The sequence below is a fragment of the Heloderma suspectum genome, chromosome 6 (genome assembly GCF_057233095.1).
Source record: "Heloderma suspectum isolate Gila_16-S chromosome 6, 16-S_ref, whole genome shotgun sequence".
NCBI classification, from domain to species: domain Eukaryota; kingdom Metazoa; phylum Chordata; class Lepidosauria; order Squamata; family Helodermatidae; genus Heloderma; species Heloderma suspectum.
In genome coordinates, this window is record NC_139463.1 from 100,762,190 (window position 1) to 100,787,448 (window position 25,259).

Here is a 25,259-nt window from a genome sequence, read left to right on the forward strand (position 1 = left end):
AAAGTTTGTGGAGGTGGGAAAAATATTTTATTCCACTCAAGATACAGTAGACATTCATGCACCTTCTCCCCCCCCCCCCGAGCCACGACGGCTTCCAATGTGGGTGGAACCAGGGCTATTTTAAGACTTAGTGTTTACTTTGGGTATGACAGGCTTGGTCAGGCTTTAAGCCAGGCTGTTGTTGTTGGGCTCATCCCTCCCACCACCACATGCACCAGCTGGCAGGTAACAGCCCTATTCCGACATCTTGTAACAGACCAAAGGTGCAGGTACAGTACACGCAAACAGCATCCACCTCCTCATCTTTGCATCCTATTCAGTTCTATGGCTGAGGCTTTCCTGGAGAGACACATAATGGAGGATTCTGGCAGGTGCTGCTTCTCGCACCGCTGTCTTGCCATGAGGGGTGAATACACACACCTCGCACATATGCCCCTTCAATATAACTCCCCCCAAATACAGAAGACCTTGTTGGGATGGTTGGGATGAAAGCTCTCAAGTCTTACACAGCCAGCAGTGAACAGTACTACATCTGCTCACAGTTGCAAGTACTTTCTTTAGGGCAAAGTACTAGTTTCCCCAAGTGTGCACACACATGCACTGAACATGCATGCCTTATTATACAGGAAGGCAGAAGTCAGGTATGCAGGGACCTCTTCAATGAAGGTAGGATAAGATCTTATTGCACGCTCAAGGAGGAGGTAGCAAAGCTGTCTCCACTTCTATCAACAGCCTGCCCAGGAATTCCCACCACATGTGCATGTTTCTGTTACATTGTGAAGTGTCTGGTGTCCAGAAAAAAGACAATGTAGTCCAGTGGATACAATATTGGGACTTAAGCACATGAGGCCTGGGTTCAAGTCTCAATTCATCTGTTAACTCGGGACTTAAATTTGTTCCAAGTCCTGGAATCTAGTCTCAGTATTGAGGCCGAGTCCTAGAATAGCAAATGTAATAATATATAAAAGTGCCTCTGAACATGTGCAGAGTGTCTTTCCCTAAGAAGCAAAAGCACTGCCTGAAGATACTGATTTGTCCAGCACCATACAGTGTGGGTCTCTGAACCTCTGTAACCTCTCTATAAAACAGGAAAAACAAGAGCCTAGTATGCTGTATGGTCTTTAAGCTCCACATAAGTGTATGTTATGCATTTCAAAGTGCTATAAAAGTGATTTAATACTTTTTAAAAAGCCCCCTGCAGGAGAGCAAAGGATATTAAAAACCCATCTTGCCCTAAATGCAAGAAATTCATTGCTTTGCACCAGTCTCATTTCAAATGTGAGCAGCCTGTAAGAAACTGCTTTCCCCTCATTCCTCAGAGAAAAAAGAACAGGCAGCTCAAAAACAACACACACACACCCTGCCACCAAACAACACACACACACCCCTGCCACCAAAACAAAAAGGGAAATTTTAAAAGCAAGACTCCCCACCCTCCTCCACAAATAGTTGACTCTGAGGTGTAATATGCACCTCCCACCCATGAGGTCTGAAGTTGTACGAATGTCACGTAGTTATTTGCACCTCCCATGGTGTTATGTGCTTGTGTTTCACCCAACATGATTTCTGGAGGAATATACACATCCAAACAGGAACAGTCCAAAAACAGTAGCAGAAATCTTGCAGCTTCTGGGTATCCATGCAGCATCAGCAACCATGCCCCTGGGCACCGCTCCCATAATGCCCTGGGAAAAATAAGTCAACCCATACCTGTGCCTTCTAAACTTGGCATGCTCAACATTAGAGGACTTGTCAGGAGGCCTGACCATTTGGAACCAAAATTGCTGACTAGAGCAACCAGAGGGGCCTCCTACCCAGTCCCAGGATGGGCCCCAACTGTGGAAGGGCCCACACCCCCAACTCCTAGTTCCCTGAGATGCTTGCAGGCACGTTCGGCACAGAAGGTTACATCCAACCCGGAGTGGAGGTGCAACCAAGCCTGAACCTCTTGCTTTAGTTGTTCGATGGTTTTCGAGTCTGGGGATAGAAAAAGACAGGCCAGAGAACCTGCTTCAACCAAAATCCATTCCTGGAGAGGGTACAGTTTTCTTTCCTTCAGCCCTACCCCATCCCAAAGAACCAAGACTAGGCAATACCTGTGTCCTCCTGCAGGGCGTGATGGTGGTGCAGCTGGAGAAGGAAACTGTGTGCCAAGATGACCTCCTTGGCATGCTCTTCCTGGGCACGCAGAGTGAGGGCATCCAGCAGCTCAGAGTTGTTGGACGTGCTGCGGTAATATAGCATGTGCACCAGCTCAAGGGAGTGGATGTTGCGGCGCTGGCCAAAAACCTTTAAAAAGAACACAAGGATTACTCTGACTCCTGAGAAAGCCAAGTCTTGGGGATAGGAGGGCACATGCCAGAGACATACCAGAGGACGGCTGGGATCCAGGCCTCCTAGGTTCACTGGCAGGGCTGGAGTAGAGGGAGGAACCTAGAGTGTGTTGGAGTGGGGCCAATACCATGCGTTTATTATGATTTCCTAGCAAAGTGCCCATCAGTATGAGGGACCAGGGCTAGGGGAGGTTCTTGAGCACAGCAAGAACCACTGGGGGGGGGGGGGGTTCAATGCATCAGAGACATATTGCAGCTAGAAATGGACAAAGTTATCAATTTCAGTTTCCCTGAATTTCTCATTTTTCCAGTTTTAAGTTTGTTCTGTCCTGTTTCCGCATAAGTCTGCAACTAAAAAAATCACTGCACCAAAATGAGTATTTTAATATGCATTTTTGTAATATATGCCTTTTGTATGCAATTTTGCCTAAAAACACACATTTTTAAAGCCATTTTCCTTAATATAATGCTACTTTGAAAGATTTTTTTCTGACAAATATACACATTTTTGTGCACACTTTTCTCTAACATACACATTTTCATATGCATTTCTTTTGTTCGGAGAACTGCACCACAAAATTCTGAAAAGTGCGAATACTGAAGGAGAACTGCATATTGATTCGAGAGGTGTATATTTGTTAAAAGTTGTAATCAAAATACAAACTGAACTAACATCCCTTATTGCAACCAGCAGATTTTGCTGTGGCTGAACAGTATCTCTAAGTTCAGCATTTTGGTTACTTTCCCTCCCCGCTCTCCCACCACCCACAAAGGAACAAATGGCAGTTACTTATGCTGAAGAAAGCAAAGAGGTGCATGTGAACACATGTATGTGCCTTGACTTGTACAGGATGTCAGAAAATGGGTCCATCTAGCCCTGCTCCATGAGATCCTTTTAACTGGAGAATGTGTGCTCAGCCATGGAGCTATGGTATACTTGGAGACCATGTGGGATAGAGGTTAAATTGGCTTTCTGCCCTGGAATCCCCCCACCCCACATTAAATTAAGCTCACTCCTTTATGCATAGTTATACCCCTCCAACTCTTTAGCCCAGGGGAGGCAACTTTTTTGGGCTGTGACCACATCTCGCAATTTGGAAACTGTCCTGGACACCACCACAAAATGGCTGCCATGGGAGGCATGGCAAAGGACAAGCAATGTGCCCAAGAGACTTGAGGTCAAGGCAGAGGTGGGGTCTGACCCCCAACATGCTAAACAGCACCTCTGAACCCACAGGTAATCTTTGCCTCCCTGTCCCCGTGCTATATTTTCGCTAGACAGGCTGTTTTGCCCGTCTAGCAAAGATGTCTCGAAGGGGGAGGGGGGGAGGGGGGGAGGGAAGGAGGCTGAAGGGGCCCCAGGAAAGCTCGTATCCTGATCTCTCCAGTCTCCTCCCCACTGACCGAATGCCCCCTTTCCCCTCTCTCTGAGGACCATTTCTCGACCTCAGAGAGCCAACCAATGTGGTTCTTTCTGCACTGGGCATGTGGGGGTCAGATGTCCGATTCCCCCCTCTGACACTGGAGCGCTGTCTCCGACCTCAGATCAAAGAATCCGAAGTATTGCTCCCTTATTGTGTTTAGATTTTTACCCTTGGTTTTATTTTGATTTGAACTTTTAAAAGTTTTATATATTTTATCATGTTGATTTGGAGGGTTTACGTTTTTGTGAACCGTCCAGAGAACCTTAGCTATTGGGTGGTATAGAAATGTAATAAATAATAATAAAAATTATATTTTATTCCACTGCCCCATGTGCTTGGCAGCACAGACCTACCCTTGGCATATCCTAAGGCAGCCTCTCTCAACTGGGAGTCCTCTGAATGTTTTCGACTACAACTCCCAGCATTTCCAGCCATTGGCCATGCTGGCTGGGGCTGCTGGGAGTTGTTCTCCAAAATACACCTGGAGGACATCCGACTGGGGAAGCTGCCCTAAGGGGAGGGGCCATGTTCTTAAAGACAAGTTGGTTTTACTGCAAGGCACTGGTTAGAGTTGCAGTCTTCTGGTAACAGAGGCAATATACATACCTTCCAAGCCCGGAAGGCCATTAAGGCAGTGAAGAAGATCAGCAGTGTCGTGGTGCCAATCTTAAGGTCGGAAAGCACCACCATCCCGACATTGACAAAGAGGGCTAAACCACTCACGATGAGCATGGTGTTGAGGAGGGCCCGGTAGAAGATGGAGGTGCGGACTCTGACAGCTGGCAGCAGCTGCTCCAGGCCTTCCAGGGGAATGTCCTTAAAGCATTTCAGCACCAGGTGGGAGTTCTTAATCCGGGCAGCTACCACCACCCGTTTGAAGTAATGTCTGGATCGGGAGAGGAGAAGGGCTGAGAATACATCAACAGGGTCGGGAAAGCATTCGCACTGTTCACCATGACCAAAGGCTAACCCACCAACCCCGTTTAATGCAGAAAACCCCAGAATTCTGCAGTGAGAAATGATTATCTTGTTAAAGGTTCCCACTCTAAAAACTAGAATGTCCTTTTCCCCCTGGGAGCAAGCAATCCAGAGTTTTCTACCAATAGAAATTCCAAGTTTTATGAAGAATCCTGGATCTTTCTTTATGAAGACTTCACTTTGTTTTCTTCAAGAGTACTTTCCTGAAGTTTTAAAGCATCTCATGTCCTTTACCTCAGTAATCCTCACAAACACCATGAACTACTGCTGCTGCTTCAGTGACTTGGCTAGAAGCTTGTCACAGTAATATAGGTCTGGCAGAGGGACTGTAGCCAGTGGAGGCTGGTGGCTCTGATGTCAGTTGGGCAGTGAATTCGCTCACAGAGTCAGAACTCGAAAGGAGCTTGCACGGGATAGCTCCTTTCGAGTCATCGCTGGTTCTGACTGAAATCTGGAGTGGATTCATCCCCACACTGACATCGGAGCCACCAGGCTCCAGTGACTGTAGCTCAGTGGCAGAGTACCTGTTTTGCATGCAGAAGCTCCCAGGTTCAGTCCCTGGCATCTTCACATAAAACAATGAAGTAGGAGGTGATAGGTGATTAGACAACTTATGGTGATCTCCTTTGAGATGTGGTGATGGCCACCAACTTAGATGGCTTTAAAGGGGGATTAAGCAAATTCACAGACAATAAGACTATCAAATGTTGTGATGGCTAAATACTGCCTCCAGGATCAGAGGCAGCATGCCTCTGAATACAGTAGGTAGGGAACAGCGGGGGAAGGCCTGATGTCATGCTTTGGGGCTTGCCAGAGGTACCTGGCTGGCCACTGTGGGAAACACGATGCTGAACTAGATGGACCTTTGTTTTGATCTACCAGGGCTCTTATGCTTTTATGGCAGAGTAGACGATAGCATGATAGATGGGCAGGAATCTGACCAGGCAGAAGGCAGCTTCCTATGTTAATACAGGCAAGGATGGGCAGTCTTTTTTCTTTTGAGGGCCGCATCACTCATGGGTAGTCTGATGGGGGCTATATTTTGGCAGTGGGCAGGGCCAGAGAGTAGGTGGGTCACCCCTTTTCTCTTTCTGCCACTTCCATTCCTCTCCCTTTCTGCCACTCCCTTTTCTCTCTGTTCCTCTTCTTCCCACCTAGCAGACTGCCAGGGAAAAGATGCTTTGACTTAGATTCTTGCACTGAGCAGGGGGTTGGACATGACAGTCTTATAGGCCCCTTCCAACCCTACTATTCTATGATTCTGTGATTCTAAGACAGATTGTTCTTGCCAGAGGTCTGAACAGATTGCCTGCCAAGGGCTGCAGGTTGCCCACCTCTGATACAAGGCCTTGGAAACAGGTCCCTCAAAAGAATCTCAGGATAGTAACAGATACTAGGGAGATGATTTTTCTTGCCTGTCTGGTGGAATCCGAGCTGTGCCAAAGAACCCCCTTCTCTGGGCCTGAATGGTAGTCATCACACGCAGCGGTCCTATCCGTTGGCCAAGAGCCCAGAATCTCATATATTCATACTGATCCAGATTCACTGACACCTGCAGAGAGGAAGTCAGACCTAGTATGAAAATACAGTTCCTAATGGAGACAGGGGTCCCCAGCATAGAGTTGGAGCTACGTCTTTAAGGGGCATCCCATGCTGAGCGTGAATGTTCTGAGTTTGGGTCTGTTTGCTTTTAAGTTTCATTTTTTTCTTCAAATAAAGATATTCAAACAGATACAACGTAGCACTGAAACCTGCATAAGGCATTTATGAATTACACTTCCAGTAATCTGCATATCTGGTTGGGAGGTATATAAATGTTCCCATATTTCAACACCTTTGTGTATGTGTGACTTCACAAATAGAGGATATTATTCATTATATGTATTTTTTGTGAACTATATGCCAGTCTCAGGAAAAGATTTATCGTACCTTTGCTGGGAGGAATGTCTGATAGAACTTTGGCTGAGCAGATGTGTAAACTACTTGTAAATATGGATCCTTATGTAACTAATCCAGTAGCCTTATTCACAGTGGCTGCTAAAAACATTAGAGCAAAGTCCTAAAAACTGTTGCTGTAGGTTGTGCACATGATGAACTGATTTGAGTGGCTTGTTCAACCTTTTTCTTTCTGTGACTGTCTCTTTTTTGTTGTTGTCGCTAAATTGTAAGAACCTATGGTTATATGCTCCAGCAAAGGAGATCGTTACTGGGGTCGTGGTGCTGGAGCTTGAGCACCTCAGTGATGTCATGAGCTAAACCATGAAGGGACACCCAAGACGGGAAGGTCATGGCAGAGAGGTCAGACTAAATACGATCCCTGGGGAAGGAAATGGCAACCCACCCCAATATTCTTGCCATGAAAACTAAATGGATCAGTACAACCAGAGATATGTCGGTATACCATCGGAAGATGGGACTCCCAGGTCGGAAGATGGTCAAAATGCTACTGGGGAGGAACAGAGGATAAATTCAACTAGCCCCAGATGTGATGACACAGCTATCGCAAAGCCGAAAGGACGGCTAGCAGCTGATGGTGCTGGTGGTGAACGATGAATCCGATGTTCTAAAGATCAACACACCATAGGAACCTGGAATGTAAGATCTATGAGCCAGGGCAAATTGGATGTGGTTATTGGGGAGATGTCAAGATTAAATATAGACATTTTGGGTGTCAGTGAACTGAGATGGACTGGAATGGGCCACTTCACATCAAATGGCCACCAGATCTACTACTGTGGACAAGAGGGCCACAGAAGAAATGGAGTAGCCTTCATAATTAATAATAAAGTGGCTAAAGCAGTGCTTGGATACAATCCAAAAAATGACAGAATGATCTCAATTCGAATTCAGGGTAATCCATTTAACATCACAGTGATCCAAATATACACCCCAACCACAGATCATAGAATCATATCATAGAATAGTAGGGTTGGAAGGGGCCTACAAGGCCATCGGGTCCAACCCCCTGCCCAATGCAGGAATCCAAGTCAGAGCATCCCTGACAGATGGCTGTCCAGCCTCATCTTGAATGCTTCCAGTGTGGGAGAGCCCACCACCTCCCTAGGTAATTGGTTCCATTCTCGTATTGCTCTAACAGTCAGGAAGTTTTTCCTGATGCTCAGCTGGAATCTGGTTCCTGCAACTTGAGCCCATTATTCTGTGTCCTGCACTCTGGGATGATCGAGAAGAGATCCTGGCCTTCCTCTCTGTGACCACCTTTCAAGTATTTGAAGAGTGCTATCATATCTCCCCTCAGTCTTCTCTTCTCAAGGCTAAACATGCCCAGTTCTTTCAGTCTCTCTTCATAGGGCTTTGTTTCCAGTCCCCTGATCATCTTTGTTGCCCTCCTCTGAACCCTCTCCAGCTTGTCTGCATCCTTCTTAAAGTGTGGTGCCCAGAACTGGACACAGTACTCCAGATGAGGCCTAACCAGTGCTGAGTAGAAGGGAACTAGTACTTCCCGGGATTTGGAAGCTATGCTTCTATTAATGCAGCCCAAAAGAGCATTGGCCTTTTTTGCAGCCACATCACACTGTTGGCTCATATTCAGCTTGTGATCGACAACAATTCCAAGATCTTTCTTGCTTTTAGTGTTGTTGAGCCACGTATCCCCCATCTTGTAACTGTGCATTTGGTTTCTTTTTCCTAGGTGCAGAACTTGGCATTTATCCCTATTAAATGTCATTCTGTTGTTTTCTGCCCAGTGCTCCAGTCTATCCAAATCACTTTGAATTTTGTTTCTGTCTTCCAAAGTATTAGCTATCCTGCCCAATTTTGTGTCATATGCAAATTTGATCAGCATTCCCTGCACCTCCTCCTCCAAGTCATTCATAAACATGTTGAAGAGCACTGGGCCCAGGACTGAGCCCTGTGGTACCCCACTCATTACCTCTCCCCAGTTTGAGAAGATCCCATTGATAAGCACTCTGTGAGTCCGATTCTGTAGCCAACTGTGGATCCACCGGATCATTGTTTCATCTAGCCCACTTTGAGCTAGTTTGCTCATCAGGATATCATGGGGCACTTTGTCGAAGTCGAGGTATATGATGTCTATAGCGTTCCCACGGTCTACAAGGGAGGTTACTTGATCAAAAAATGAGATCAGATTTGTCTGGCAGGACTTGTTTTTGACAAATCCATGTTGGCTTCAAGTAATCACGGCATTGTTTTCAAGGTGCTTGCAGATGGATTGCTTTATCATCTGCTCCAGAATTTTCCCAGGGATTGACGTCAGACTGACTGGTCTGTAGTTCCCAGGTTCCTCCTTTTTACCCTTTTTGAAGATAGGGACAACATTAGCCCTCCTCCAGTCATCTGGCACTTCACCCATCCTCCATGATTTCTCAAAGAGAATAGACAGCGGTTCTGAGAGTTCTTCTGCCAGTTCCTTTATGACTCTAGGATGCAGTTCATCTGGCCCTGGAGATTTGAACTCATTCAAAGTAATTAGGTGTTCCTTGACCATATGCCTATCGATCTCAAGCTGTAATCCTGCCCCTTCAGCCTGTGCTTCGCCTTTGCCAGGGGGGTCATACACCCTCTTTTGGGAGAAGACTGTGCCAAAGTAGGAATTGAGCACCTCTGCCTTTTCTTTGTCATCTGTTATCATTTTGCCATCCTTATTTAATAGCTGAACAACCATTTCTTTCCCCTGTCTTTTACTATGCACGTAGTTGAAGAAAGCCTTTTTGTTGTTTTTAGCATCCCTCGCTAACCTCAGCTCGTTCTCAGCTTTAGCCTTCCTGACGCCATCCCTGCAATTCTGTGCTACCTGCCTGTACTCTTCCTTTGTTACTTGGCCTTCTTTCCACTTCCTTTTTTGTTTTCAGGTCATCCCTAAGCTTTTTGTGAAGCCACATTGGTTTCTTCTGTTGTCTTCCACCTTTTCTTCTTGTTGGAATTGTTTGTGATTGTGCCTTGAGAATTTCCTTTTTTAAAAGCTCCCACCCATCTTGGACTCCTTTTCTCGTTAGCGTCACTTGCCATGGAACCTTACTTATCATTGTTCTGAGTTTATTAAAACCAGCTTTCCTAAAATCCAGGGTGCGTGTTTGACTACACTCAGCTTTTGCTTTCCTTAGAACCAAGAACTCAAGTACAACATGGTCGCTTTCCCCCAGAGTTCCTGTAACTGCTACTTCATCCACTAAGTCATTTCTGTAATGATGCTGAAGAAATGCATCTGTGAAATGCATCACTCTGTAATGTGATGCTGAAGAAGCAAAAGTAATCAGTTCTATGAGGATCTGCAGCACCTACTGGATAGTACGCCAAAAAAAGATGTTATTTTCATTACAGGAGACTGGAATGCTAAGGTGGGTAGTCAAACGACACCTGGAATTACAGGCAAGCATGGTCTGGGAGAACAAAATGAAGCAGGGCATAGGCTGATAGAATTTTGCCAAGACAACTCACTGTGCATAACAAACACTCTCTTCCAACAACCTAAGAGACGACTTTATACATGGACTTCACCAGACGGTCGACACCAGAATCAGATTGACTACATCCTTTGTAGCCAAAGGTGGAGGACATCTATGCAGTTTGTAAAAACAAGACCTGGAGCTGATTGTAGTTCAGATCACGAACTTCTTATTGCACAATTTAGAATCAGACTAAAGAGAATAGGCAAGACCCACAGATCAGTTAGATATGAGCTCACTAATATTCCTAATGAATATGCAGTGGAGGTGAAGAATAGATTTAAGGGACTAGATCTAGTAAATAGGGTCCTGGAAGAACTATGGACAGAAGTTCACAACATTGTTCAGGAGGCGGCAAAAAAAAAACGTCTCAAAGAAAAAGAAAACCAAGAAAGCAAGATGGCTGTCTGCTGAGACACTGGAAGCAGCCCAAGAAAGAAGGAAAGCGAAAGGCAACAGTGATAGGGGGAGATATGCCCAATTAAATGCAAAATTCCAGAAGTTAGCCAGAAGAGATAAGGAATTATTTTTAAACAAGCAATGCGCAGAAGCGGAAGAAGAGAATAGAATAGGAAGGACAAGAGACCTCTTCCAGAAACTTAGAAACATCGGAGGTAAATTCCAGGCAAAAATGGGTATGATCAAAAACAAAGATGGCAAGGACCTAACAGAAGCAGAAGAGATCAAGAAAAGGTGGCAAGAATTTACGGAAGATCTGTATAGGAAGGATAATAATATCGAGGATAGATTTGACAGTGTGGTCAGTGAGCTAGAGCCAGACATCCTGAAGAGTGAGGTTGAATGGGCCTTAAGAAGCATTAATAATAACAAGGCAGCAGGAGATGACGGTATCCCAGCTGAACTGTTTAAAATCTTGCAAGATGATGCCGTCAAGGTGATGCATGCCATATACCAGCAAATTTGGAAAACACAAGAATGGCCAACAGATTGGAAAAGATCAACTTATATCCCCATACCAAAAAAGGGAAGCACCAAAGAATGTTCAAATTATCGAACAGTGGCACTTATTTCACATGCCAGTAAGGTAATACTCAAGATCTTGCAAGGTAGACTCCAGCAATTCATGGAATGATAATTGCCAGATGTACAAGCTGGGTTTAGAAAAGGCAGAGGAACTAGAGACCAAATTGCCAATATCCGCTGGATAATGGAGAAAGCCAGGGAGTTTCAGAAAAACTGTTTTATTGACTATTCTAAAGCCTTTGACTGTGTGGATCATAACAAATTGTGGCAAGTTCTTGGTGGTATGGGGATACCAAGTCATCTTGTCTCCCTCCTGAAGAACCTGCATAACGACCAAGTAGCAATGGTAAGAACAGACCACGGAACAACGGACTGGTTTAAGATTGGGAAAGGAGTATGGCAGGGTTGTATACTCTCACCCTACCTATTCCACCTGTACGCAGAACACATCATGTGACATGCTGGGCTTGATGAAGCCAAGGCTGGAGTTAAAATCGCTGGAAGAAACATTAACAATCTCCGATATGCAGATGATACCACTTTGATGGCTGAAAGCGAGGAGGAGCTGAGGAACCTTATGACGAAGGTGAAAGAAGAAAGTGCAAAAGCTGGGTTGCAGTTAAACCTCAAAAAAACCAAGATTATGGCAACCAGCCTGATTGATAGGTGGCAAATAGAGGGAGAAAACGTGGAGGCAGTGACAGACTTTGTATTTCTAGGCGCAAAGATTACTGCAGACGCTGACTGCAGCCAGGAAATCAGAAGACGTTTACTTCTTGGGAGGAGAGCAATGACAAATCTTGATAAAATAGTAAAGAGTAGAGACATCACACTGACAACAAAGGTCCACATAGTGAAAGCAATGGCATTCCCCATAGTAACCTATGGCTGTAAGAGCTGGACCATAAGGAAGGCTGAGCGAAGGAAGATAGATGCTTTTGAACTGTGGTGCTGGAGGAAAATTCTGAGAGTGCCTTGGACTGCAAGAAGATCAAACCAGTCCATCCTCCAGGAAATAAAGCCAGACTGCTCACTTGAGGGAATGATATTAAAGGCAAAACTGAAGTACTTTGGCCACATAATGAGAAGACAGGATACCCTGGAGAAGATGCTGATGCTGGGGAAAGTGGAAGGCCAAAGGAAGAGGGGCCAACCAAGGGCAAAATGGATGGATGATATTCTGGAGGTGACGGACTCGACCTTGGGGGAGCTGGGGGTGGCGACGGCTGACAGGAAGCTCTGGTGTGGGCTGGTCCATGAAGTCACGAAGAGTCAGAAGCGACTGACCGAATAAACAACAACAACAATGGTTATATGCAATAAAATCAACTGACTGACCAATGTTTGAGAAAACCTACACAATATGAGAAGAAAAACGAAGTCTACAACAAGGACAACAAAAACCAGTGTCATACAAGTATCACATACACAGTGTGAGCATTTTGGACAGTGAAAGTAAACCTAAGACTTAAGCAAAGGGCATTGAACAAGACTTTAGCATGTGCATATAGTTTTTAAATTTTATTTTGGGGTTGTCCTGTTGACCTTTGGAATAGATCCAGGTGAATAGGAGGGCTTCTGGTTTAGCTCTGTTCATACTTATGTTGGTGTGTGATTTTCTCAGCAACAGAAAACCCTGCCATTTGCCAAACCACTAAAGGATGGAGGAAAGGCGGGAAGAATTTGACTTTAATTGTGGGAGCTTCAGACACCAACACTGAACCTCAAGGCCTTTGATCCAGGCCTGTGCTGGAAATCCGCCTACAGGATTGACCCAGGCCTAGTCTACACACGCAGCAGTTATGACATGGTAGAATGGACATCATCACGTCAGGCTGCATGGAGGGGAATCCCAGGTATGAATTTTCTCCTGGATTAAAACTTCCCTGCAAAGAGATCACCAGCATGGCAGACAAAAGGCTGGGAGGGAGAGAACCTTATTCTCTGATATGCTAGTTTTTATTTACAAATTATTATTATTATTTGGGAAAGCTTTCAAAAGTGGAATCCCTATCTATAGCCTGGAGTGCTACACTTCCATTCTACCACCTTAGGATCTTATTCCCACCTCATTCATGTACAGATGTGGCTTCATTCAAGCATTGGAGTGTAATAGGGAGGAAAAAGAGTGAGGCCCTCTGCAGCACAGGCCGCACCTGGACTTCATCCTGAGGGTGGTGGACCACAAGGGCATAGGCCAAGGCTTCCTCTGACAAGCTGTTGAAGTTGGCCTGGTCCAGCAGTGGTTCCATCCTGGCCAAAACTTCCTGTTCTTTTGTTAACCGCTCCGCATCTGTCAAACAGAACTCCTGTAGTGTGTCCCGGTCAGGATTAATAGGTGCATAGAGAGCCTGGGAGGGAAAGAAATAGCACAATTGTTAGTACTAATACAGCATTGTGTTTAACTTCTTGCCTGAATGCCACAAACAGCAGACGGGCCAAGGGGCTGGAGGAGGAGGAGAAGGGACAGACCCCTCCATGGTAAAAGTGTTGGTGTTTTTTACTAGCCTGCTAAGAGGCTAGTAAAAAATAATGTCAGGCTAGTCACTTTATTGACCTTATATAAAAGGCTGTATTAATGCTAATCACAGTGTCACCTACTAGGTTCCAGCACAAGCTGTTTCCTGCCCCCTCCCCATCTTCTGCATTTGGATGAAGAATTAATTCAAAAACAAGGCCAGTCCCTGCACAGAGTGTGCTTGTCGTTACCTTTAACTGCTCTAGGATTGAGTGGTAACGGCGCAGAAGGGAGGAGTCCACTTGAGAGACAAACGCCAGGAACGAGACACGATTCGTATGGCTAGAAGAGTGGAACTCCTGAGGGAGAGAAAAGGCAACACAGCTCAGTCCAAAAGTGGTCAGAAACGAGAGACCCTTTGAGAGAGGAATTCTTTGTGTCCTATTTCACAGAAGACTCCTCAAGCTATCTTGAAGTGTTTCTATTCCAGGGGAGGTAGGTTGGTGGCCCCTGCATTGAAAGTGTTCCTTGGAAAATTGGTTGCTCAAATCCAATATGATATTGAGAGTTAGGGGTTAAGGCTTTGAAATTTGAAGGAGCTGGAGGTTTGTCAAAACAAGTTCTGAGATATACACTGGCAGTACCTCCAGCTCCCTTCCTGAAGGCAGAGACAGGCTTGGTATCAGTAGAAGAATAGGGCTCAGAATAGGGCTTCGGTATTATAAGAGGGTCTTGGATGTGCCTGGAGACCACCTCCCCAAATTTTGCTTGAAAGAACACATGAAGAAGGGTGGCTGGGCTAAGTCATGCCAAGAGTTGCTAATCTCCAAAAATCTACCACCCACCTGATCTTTTCACCATACCGGGAGCCAAAAACAAATTGAGAGATTGGATATATGGAACAGATAATAACCAGGACTTAGATCTAATTAAATATCCAAATTTTTCTCAGTGGTACTGCCTGTTTAAAATGGATCATGAAAGAGCCCAATACCTACAAACTCTCACTTTTGCTTCTTAGAACCTTATTTACAGAACTACGCTTCCAAACCATCCCCATAACATTCTTGGATGGAAGATACAGGCATGTTCCAAGAAACCTACAGTTCCATATCTGTGGTCTGGGAGAGGTAGAGGATATCTCCCATTATTTACGGTACTGCCATCTATCTCAAAACCACAGGGAAAAATCCTTGGGACCAATTCTGGCATCTTTACAGGGTAAAAATATATCTGTAAAGACTTGCTGGCTACTGTCAGATTTCAACCCTTATGTTACACAAAAGACAGCCCTGTTCACTAAGGCCACAAAATATATTCGTGCAGTCACTGAATGCTATCACAGTTGATTGTGCAGGTGATTTGTTAACTTGATTTATGTTTATGTCCTGTCATTGCATGATGTATTAAATTATGTTGTTTGAAATGGCTATTAGTCAAATACAATAAAATTTTCTTACAAATCCAAGTCTTGTGTCCTATTGAAATGCAGCTGTTTATGTAAAACATGCCTTGCTTGGGTCTGAAATGCTGGCCTGCTCCATTGCTGTGACATCCTTCAACTTAAGTCCCCCCAATGCACAAATTGGATTGATATAGATTGGGGGTGAGGAACCCGTGGCTTTGCAGATGATGTTGGACTCCAACTCCCATCAGCCCCAGTCAGAATAGCCAATGGCCAGGGGTGACGGGGGCGGTAGTCCAACAACATCTAGAGGGCCACAGGTTCCCCACCCCAATGTAGATTTAGGGTTTTTTTACACATGTTTGATCTACGTTTAATTAAAAACACAAAACAAAACATACACTAGTAACTACAGTTTGCTTCCTGCAGACATAGATATGTCACTAACTGCTACTGGAAAATTCCTCCTCCTCCCCCAATCCAAGACTGGCCCAAAGTTTGTGATGGGCAAATTCCCACAGCCCCTCCAGGCACATGTGGCTTGTTTTCCTCTGAAATGAAGGCCCAGAGGCCGGCCACTACTATGACTTAGGTTTCCACGTCCCAAGTGAGACACAACACATCCCAACTTGTCTATTGATCACAGTATCTTGGAATACCTGTGTACCAAATTTCACCTTTCTGTCTATTAGGGAAAGGACTATAGCTCAGGTAGAGCACATATTTTGCAAGTAGAAGGGGCCGTATGTTCGATCCGCAACATCTCCAGTTAAAGGGATCAAGTAGCAGGTGGACAATGAGGACTAGGTGGATAAATAGTCTGCTATAAAGTAGCTTCCTAGGTTCCAATGACTTTAACTGTTTTGATACCCACAAAAGTGAGCAAGTCTCGAGTATATATAATTGCTATTGTATGTTCTGTGCGTCCTACGGGGGAGGAAAAAACAATACACATTTTATAAAATAAGCTTCAAACTTCTAGTCCTTACTTTTACGTCTCTCCCTCTCTCTACTCTTGACTACAGCTGGGGTGGCCAATTCTTCAGGAAATAAATCCTGGATGGATTGTGGGTGGGGGTGGGGGGTTTAAACCACCAAGATATTTGTTTGTTGCAAGTTTTATAGATCACCATCATCCTCAAGATGTAAAAGTGTACAGCAATATCTTTATTTGCATTTTTACACACTCACTCCTATTGGAACACAATCACATTGAACTTGGCACAAACCCCGTTCCAAACTGAAGGGCTGAATTCACAGAGTGCCACTAGCAATTCCTTATCTGCCCATCAGCAAAGTTACTTCAGGAAGACTCACTGTGTATTCTCTGACCTACCTTCAGAAGGTGATGCTCTCTAGGCATGTGTAGCCTTTCTTCATCTGCCCCACTTCTTCCCTCTCCAATCCACAAAGGGGCTCTTTCCTAACTGACAGAAAGGCTACACTGCACACATGTACCGGAGACCATTCAGACATGAGCTGTTCCCATGTTAAAGATGAAAATATATGTTCAATCTCAATATATACAAGGCCCTGCACCCAAGTGTTCAAAACAGACTACTTGCTCATTTCTCTTCACCCTCTTGCAGAAAATGGTTTGTCATCCCTTTTGTCTTGTTCTCCTTTCTATGTAATGCCACTAAGCATACCTGGAATGACCTCCTCAATGAATTTCCCCCTTCATTTCCCTCAACTGTCACTTGTTCAGCAAGATCTAAAGCACCTTCGTGTCATCTAGTTTGGAGTTTAAATCTTTTTGTGGTCTGGATCTCAAGCGTCTCATGGAATGTCTCCTCCGTATAACCCCTCCACACACACACTCCTGGCCAGGATTTGCTAAAAACGCCCTGCTCCAAGTTCCATACTCTCATGAGATAAAGATTCCTCAACTACAAGCAGGGCCTATTCTGTAGTGGCCCCAGAGCTATGGTGGAACACGCTTCCTCAAATAGCACATTAATCTTTCCCAACCTCTTTTCAGAAACAGCTAAAATATTCTTATTCCACCAGCCATTTGGAAATCAGCATGGATTGCTTTATTGTTGCTTTTATTCTAGGAAGATTTATTCATGTTATACTGTTTTAATTCACTGTGTTGTATATTTTGCATTTTTGTCTTGTTCAGTACATTATGACTGTGTGGTGAATGGTAGTTTATCAAGAGTGTTTATAAATGAACATAAATCCTACCTGGACCATCCAATGCCCCTAGGTTTTTCCACACCCAGTGGAAATTAATTTGTTACTGTCCGAGCTCTTCGTACACCCCAGCTTTGGCTATCTAGCGGAGATTAAACTCTCTATGGGGGCCTTAATCAATTCTGCTTGATGCAGCACCAAGTCCACTTGCGGCACTCAAGAACTGGTAGAGCAGAAGCTTTTAATTCAGTGTTTCCACACTAAGCATCAGGATGTAGCTGCCTCTGGGATGCGAGTGGCTTTGATATACAATGAGTTGTAACAAGAGATGTGAAGGCCTGGGGAAAAAACTTTTTGGAAAATTTGGGGGGAAATTCCCACATTCCTCCCTGCTTTTTCTGAGTTTTCCTTCCCAGGGCTTCATGTCTCTAGTTATATCTAGACTGTGTATACTCCTTGCTAAAAGGCAAAAACAAAACCTCTTCTGCACCAAAGTAACCCAGGTTCTGGGCCAAGAGAAGCTATATTTTGCAACTTGTATGAGTCATGTAGAGTAAATCAACACATATTCATTTACTTCTCACCGCTAGTTCTGTTTGTGCTGGCTGTAAGAATGGGCAAGGAGCAATTATTTCCCAGCCACTAGCAATTCAGCCCAGCCCCCTGCTTCTATGATTTCACCAACGCTACCCACATACTTGAAGCCTATTTTTGCTAGACATGTCAGTGAAAGTTGTGAGGGAGGATTCCGAGTTTTGCACATGTGCAATACATTCACATATGTATAGTATCAACAAAGTGCCCCACTTATACCTTCACTAGGGTATCAACCAGCTGGTCCTTGGAAAAGGGGATGAATCTCTCCCGATAATCCATCGCCCAGTCTTGTGGCTCCGTTGGTTTCCACATCTTCCGGTATTTCACCATCTTGGCAGCTAGGGAGCCCTTGCCACGAGCTGGCAACCTTATGACCCCAGCCCCTAGGGCTAACCGCGCCACACACAGCATTCTCAGCTAGTCCAAAGGTCAACTGTCAGAAAACGGTCCTGTCAGGGCATGGTCTGCTTCCTGTGCAAAGCTCTTCTGATGGATGCTATTTTGCAAATGGGATATAGCTGGCACTGGACACACGTCCTTCAAAGCACTGAGATCAGAGGCTTAGCCAAACCAAGAAGAGGGATCTTTGCTGCTCAACAAGTGGTAAGGCAAAGGATGTTTGCGATCAAAACCTCAGCCAGATCAGGAGTTCTCATGCACAAGTTACAATGCATCACCCCCAGAAGTTCAAGGGGCCCTGGGTCCCAATCAAATAGGATGTGGAGGTCAAAGTTCACTGCTAAACATGCAGCACGTTGGTTGAACTGATGTGGTTAAAGATCACACATTGCCAATCTATGCAATGCCCCCCCCCCCCCAACTTACAGACTAAGCAGCTATTCTTTCCTCTCCGGGCAAGAAAAGCCTTTAAGTTCACTTTGGGCCCGATTCCAACGAAGGGAAGGGAAAAGAAATCCACCATGAAAGTAACAAGGTCCAACCTATAAATAGGACTGACACTGACATTATCGCGTGTGCGTACGCTTCCTCCTCCCCTCTTCCGCCCTTTTCTCCTTCCTTCAACTTCAGGAATGTCTGCCTTCCTTTCCGCCACGCCATACGCATGCGCAGCTGCTTGTCTCTACGGTTGCGAGTTCAGACAGAGAATGTGCTATATAGAGAGAGAAAACTGTAGAATCATACACTGCGTCTTAGTCGTCATAGGTACTTTTGTACTACAATTGAACTGGTTTTCCACTCCAATTTCCCATGCAACGCTTTGTAAGGGCTTCGCCATAGTAATGCCAAGGTCCGGAGCGACCCCACTTTGCGGTCATGGAGCCTCGTGCACACTGGCAATGTTCCTTTTTTTTAATCGGAAGTTCGATCTATTTGTCACTCTAATCCTTTCTCTAGCTCTATGACCGAGTCACTGTGTAGACAGGCAAAATAATTCTTCAAATTCAGAAACACGCAGGCGCAGAGTCACCACCACCGCCTTGTTTTCTAAACTGCGCGTGCGGAAAATATACCCGTTCCTTCCTTCCTTCCTTCCTTCCTCCCTCCCGCTTTCAGACTAGCGCGTAAAGAGCGGCTGGTTACGCTTTGGCCCCCGCCTTCTCACACGTGCGGAACTTTTTAGGGTCTTCGCGTTCAATGCGTGCGCGCACCCTTCTCCCACCCCAACCGTCATTTCCAACGGCCTTGCCTAGCGCCAACGTTCGAAAACAGGAGTGTGGCCGCTGCCCAACCAATCAGGCTTCGAGTTCTCTCACACGCTTTCTTTTTTTTCCTCCTCCCTCCGTGCGGGGGAAGGGCGCACCCCAAAGAAACTGAAAAGGCGGGAAAATATCTTCTCAGTTTCTGAGGGGGGAGCGTGGAAGGAGGTGGGTTTCTGAAGTGATCCAAAAGAAGGGGAGATGAGGTACTGTGCCCTGCACATTGGAGGAAAGATGGGATATAAACGTAATAAATAAGTGCCTCCGTCCTCCATTTTTGAGGAAGCTCAAGGGTTCTGCCCATGATGCCAAGAAGCGCATCTTACCGTTGTGCTTCGTGTGTTAAGAAGAAGGGACATAATTGGGGCTTCATTGCATTCAAGCAGGCAAGACGTATATAGCTATACCAATGTATGGGATGGAATAAAATTGTAGTCGCCAGAGCCTCACTGCAATGAGGGAGCAGGTTATTTTACTTACTACATTTTTCAAAAGCTGCTCAGGGATGCATACCTAACGCTCCCCTCCCTGTATTTTTTTATTCTCACACCAAACTTGTGAATATTAGGCTGAAAAATGGCCACTAGCCCAGAGTCACCCAGTACGATACGTGGCTGAACAGAGACTTGGAACACAGAAACTCCCTGCTCTGAGCCTGATACTGCTGTCACTATACTACACTGGCTCTCATTTAAAGTGGAAAATAGGGGCTCAAGGGGGCATATTTAAGCTCGCATGTACTCATGGCATTTGAGATACAGTTAATTTTGTTACTTGTCTACTGTGGTGAAGTAAAAATTTATAATCAAGTGGATAATTTCTGATCCTGTTATGGTGAAGGGAAACAGTTTTACTCTAGTTAATCAGTGTTAGAAAATCAGAAATGTTAAGCTTTCTGAAAATCAGAAAATGTTAAGCCCATAAATTGTTTTCAAATATAGGAAGCTGTTATCCCTGTTTACTGTATCTCCCTAGGAATCTGAAGCTCAAATATGCTATTGAAGCCCATGCTGCTGACAGAATCCAAGAATATTTCCAGGTCATCTTGGCTCTGGAGCATATCTCAGATTAGTATTGTCCCAAGTGTACATGGCCCAAATTGTCCCAAAATAACCTCCTATATTCCATAGTACGCTATCCTCAATTTAAATAATTTAAGAACTGTCATGCTTATCTCAGGAGGATGGCTACTAAATACTACTAGCCCTTTTTATGCAACCAAAAGAAGGCAGTTCTCAAGTTCTTTAACAAAATCATATCATTCTTATTAAAAAAAATAAAGTCCAAGTCTCTGAGAACCACAATTTCAGGGCGAAAACACTATTTCCTAGCACTTAATTTCATTGTGTTCAGTCTAAGTACCATTATTTATTACTTCATTAACGTTGGCTATATTCTTGGCTGTTAAGAAAAGTAAACTTGACAGCACAATCCTGTACATGTCTACACAAAAGTAACTCCCATAGAATTCAATAAAACTTTACTTCCAAGTGTGTATAAGGATTGCAGCCTAAGCTTTGGATGAATTGAATTGCCAGAGCAATGTAAGCTTTACAGGAAGTCAGCTGCAAGTCAGTTACTGAGCAGCAAAACAAATAATCTATGAATAGACATACTACATTTCTTAAATTTTTGTTGGTTTTACTTTTACCATGCTGCAAGGCTTTCCCAGCTTGGTGCCTTCCAGACGTTTTGAACTATAACTCCCAGGATTCCTGACCATTGGCCAGGCTGGCTGGAGCTGATGGGAGCTGAAGTCCAAAACATCTAGAGGGCACCAAGTTGGAGAAGGCTGCCTCAGTTGGGTGGATTAGAGACTGGTGACTGTGTGCTGGGGCAGAAGCATATGTCTGGGAAACAAGCCTTTATATACTTCTTTTGAATCTTTAAATGTTGGCAGGTAGGATCTTAGCAGAGTTTGTATTACACTCTTCTAATCTACTTAATGTTTCCCAACTTCCATTTCCAGCAGTCCTGAAGCTCCAGCTTTGTTCTAGTGACAAAAAGGCAACTATAGGATGAGGAAGGCAGTTTCAACGTTGCAGGATTTCTCAGACCATGACATGGTGCACTTCCTCATAAGACCTCAGATAATTGCTAGAACACTAGCAGGGGTGAGAAAAAGGCAACAAACCTAAACAATGGCTCCATGATTTCTAAATACAGGATCACATGTAGGCACTGATGGGTTTGAATCTAAAAAGAATTCCTCCACAATTACTTTTTAAATATTACACAAATATCACATTCCAAAGAACACATCCCATCACAATATGTGTTGTTAGGACAGCACCAGACACTACCAGGGGCATTGCTGCACCAACAACTACAACCTGCACAAACCTCTCTACAAGATATGTACAATTTTTATTCCCAACTAAGTTGCAGTTCCTGAACTTTATAAGGAGCAGTACCTACTGGCCTGCTTTGCCTGATGCCATGAGAATGTGCATCGGATTTCCTGCAATTTGTATCCATGTCCACCACCCCGTTTACAGTAGAACCCCCATAACTGAAACCAAAGTTATGTATATCTAGTAATGGTGTTCTCCATGTCACTTTCACTCTGTATAATCAACACTCTTTTTATACAAGTTTTAACTGAATATTGTGCACCTTTTCCATGCTGTTTGTAAAAGTGAACTTTGTACTATTTGTACTACTTTGATTTTTAAAATACTAACCAGCCGTTAGGTTCTAGGTAGTGTAATATGTCTTGGATTAAAAAGTAGGCGTGTGCAGACTTTGGATTCCCAAAGCATGGTGGCCATTTTCTGACCATCCGCCATTTTGTGCAACCCCTAACGCCACAGCACCCTCTACTGGTCAGAGTTGTCATTGCTCTTACTTCCTCATTCCACAAACAAACTTAAAGTACCCCTCCCCCAATACATCCCACTGTATGCAAATGACCCCTATGGTAGGCCCCTTTTTGAAAAAGTCACTTCCACGTGCCAGATGTGAAATGTGATGGCTTAGTCCTTGCCGTCATGACAATATCAACTTGACAGAAAGACAACTCCTCCCCCTCCCAAAGGGGAGGGAGGGTCATGGGAAGAAGTGGAAGAAGCCCCCTAGGCCTTAGTATCCCTGTATGCTAAGATGTGGAGGGAGTGGGGGAGAAGGTGTATGCTTGAGGTTGAGGGGTGTGGGAAAGGTACTGTGTGTATGTTTGAAATTGGTTGAAAGAGGAAGTCTATGTGTTTGTGTATATGTGACTAAATGAAAGTGAGGGCTGAGGGGGATGCTAGCCCTGTCCATGCCCATCACCACCTTCGGCCATGTGCACCACTGGCATGCAGCCCCCATCATCATTGCCACATGTAGGCAGTGGATGGGGAGGGTGGAGAACTAGACTTCCTGCTCTTCATGTTAGTGCAGACTCCAGGGCTTTGATTCTTGGTGAGTTTACAAAGACAGGATGAGTTCATTGTAAAAATGTCTTGTGTGGGGTACATGGTATCCCAGCACCATTTGTCCTTGACTTTTCTCTCTCACTTTCTCCTGCCTCAGGTTTTCTCTCTGACTATCTTTGCTTCCTTGGTGACTGAAGGATATCAGAACCTGACCACCTCTTCCCAGCTACGCTGCGTTTTGAATGATAATGGGGCAGCCTGCTGCTATGGCATCACCGTGGGTGTACTCTCCTTCCTACAGTGCATTATCTTTTTGGGCTTTGATGTCTATGATGCTTCAATTAATAGCCACAAGTTCAAGTATGCCACTCTTGTACTGGATGTCACCTTCTCCAGTGAGTAGCCTTCCTTACTACCAAAGCCACAGGGTGGAATTTTGGTATATGTAATTAACAGATATGTGATTGTCTGACACAACCATATGGTCTTCTGAACCTTGTGCCCCCTGCTGTCTAGCAAAACCATAATAATCTTTTCTCACCCCATCCTGTCCCCAAAAAATCTATTATATCACTGAGATCATTCCTTACTTTCCACCATCACCTCTCCTCCCCAACCTAGTCATCAGTTTCACCAAATGTGTGAGCCTCATTTGCTCTCCTACCCTCCCTCTCCAGCTTCTTATGGGTTGACAGAGTGGGGTGTTTTGTTTTACAAGTCCCAACTGCCACAGTGGTAGACCTGATCTACAAACTTGCTACCAGTTTGAGGACATTCTCTAATCTCCCAGATGCACCTACGTAGTTATTAAGATCTGCATCAGAGGCCTAACTTTGGGTTCTGTTGCTGTTTGAAGTAAAGTAGGGGATTATCTTAGACATTCACTTTTCCACAGTGGTTCCAAGACTTTGGAACTTGCTCCTGGGGAAAATGTCTTCTGAGAGAAAGTAAATACTATTTTATTTCAGAGGGTATTTGGAGCCCTCTGAGCTGCTGTATTTTGATTATGTTTTCTTGTTGATCGTATAGTTATTTTCTTGCTGCTGTTTGTTATTTTTTAGTTTGATGTTTTTAATATGTATTTATTTTTTCTGTTAAGTCACCTTGGGATGTTTAGTACAAAAGGTGAGGTACAAATATTATTTAAAAATCAGTACAAATTTAACAATTAACAGCTGTTGACACCAAATAAGTAATTCGGAAGGATTACCAGGCTGCCATTGATGAGTGCTAGAAATAATGTACAAGATAACTGAGCAATTACTTTGAGGACTAAGGGTGGGATCTACATGTAGGCTGCAAAGAAAAGCAACATTTCAGGGGTAGCTCATCTTACTAATCAAATACAGTGACTACTGCTCCGAATCTAGATTTTTTCCTATGTTAAAGAATTTAGTGATAGAAGTATAAGGAGGAAAAGAAAAAAAGAAAAAGCCCAATCTCCAAATGTTTCTATATTCACATTACCAACATGTACAAATGCTTTTACATACCCATTTTCCTTCAGAAGTGGAGGTTATCCATGGATGAATTACTCTTCCCATTTGCTATGTAGGCAGGACTATTCAAATAACTTTAAACTTAGTTCTGTCTGGTGAGAGAAGATCAGTTCTGGTCCTGCTTGCTTTGCAGCCACAGGGCACTTTGTTTTTCTGCCTTTAAAAAAAAAAAAAATTATCCAGTTACTTCAAATGGCTTTTCCCCAACCCCTCTCCTTTCCACAGATTTGTGAGAGAATGAAAAGGGATTTGAAACTCCCTTTTTTGCTTCAGACTTCATGGCAGCTGCTCCTTTAAACCAGTCAGTAGCTCTATGAGAATGACCAAGGAAAATCTTCTCTCCCATGAGCCTTGAACTGACCACAGAGGAAATGACCAGAGAAAGCCACAAACAGGGGCATTGCTCTCAGACTTCTGGTGTAGGGAATCAGGCTTCTCTGTCAGGAAGTGCCAGTCTCCAGTGGGCCATCTGCTCAGAGAAGTCGCCTTAGAATACTAAAGTCCAAAGGTCTGCAGTCCAAGAACTATGTTGGAGATCTACCATCTGGCTCTTAAGTCTGGCTTTGTGTCTCCCAAAGGTGCTACTGGAGATCCAACAATGGCTGGAGCAAGAAAACCATTGACCTGGTTTGCACGACACGACAGCCCACCATGGCTTGATTAATCTACATGGGCTGTTGCATTGTGCTGGGTGCCTGGCTTGCCATGGCTTGTCATGTCATGCAAACCCAGGTGACAGGGGTTGTCTAAGGGTTAGAAAACCTTAAAATAACCCGTGGTTTATTTTAGGGTAATTTTGTAATTTTTATTGAATTTATGTAACAAATCTCAAACATTAATCAATTCATCCAAAAAAAAAATCCACAGTAATTCAAAATTAATTTTAGGAGTGTTGACATCAATCACCTTTAAAACCAGCATATGAGTGGTCCATTAGCGTAGCAGGGCTTTCCATAAGGCACCATGAGTTCCTGGTGGATGAGCTTAATTTTTATTTGTATTTGC

General features: G+C 44.3%; 2 protein-coding genes across 10 annotated transcripts in view; one reads left to right on the plus strand and one right to left on the minus strand.

The window, feature by feature from the left end:
- On the minus strand, window positions 1-24,575 carry TMEM143 (transmembrane protein 143). 3 transcript variants are annotated; one of them, XM_084805600.1, is made up of 7 exons: window positions 24,249-24,575; window positions 13,852-13,959; window positions 13,299-13,493; window positions 6,151-6,287; window positions 4,364-4,643; window positions 2,097-2,289; window positions 1-1,977 (listed from the first exon to the last, which is right to left on the minus strand). In XM_084805600.1, exons 1-7 carry the CDS (start codon window positions 24,297-24,299, stop codon window positions 1,811-1,813), a joined length of 1,131 nt encoding a protein of 376 aa, XP_084661726.1. In that variant the 5' UTR covers window positions 24,300-24,575; the 3' UTR covers window positions 1-1,810. The 3 variants fall into 3 exon arrangements, with proteins under 3 accessions (XP_084661726.1, XP_084661725.1, XP_084661724.1); XM_084805599.1 differs by lacking the exon at window positions 24,249-24,575 and adding an exon at window positions 17,958-18,810 and having other exon boundaries at window positions 4,481-4,643; XM_084805598.1 differs by lacking the exon at window positions 24,249-24,575 and adding an exon at window positions 17,958-18,810.
- SYNGR4 (synaptogyrin 4) overlaps window positions 19,540-25,259 on the plus strand; it is a 21,978-nt gene continuing 16,258 nt past the window's right edge. Inside the window, exons 1-3 of one of the 7 annotated variants that reach the window (XM_084805607.1) lie at window positions 19,540-19,567; window positions 21,369-21,513; window positions 22,913-23,150. In XM_084805607.1, the coding sequence (XP_084661733.1) occupies window positions 21,418-21,513; window positions 22,913-23,150 (334 nt within the window). In that variant the 5' untranslated portion in view covers window positions 19,540-19,567; window positions 21,369-21,417. Of the gene's footprint in view, window positions 19,866-21,368; window positions 21,514-22,912; window positions 23,151-25,259 lie in introns of all 7 variants that reach the window. The other 6 variants (XM_084805606.1, XM_084805608.1, XM_084805601.1 and 3 more) reach the window with 6 other exon arrangements.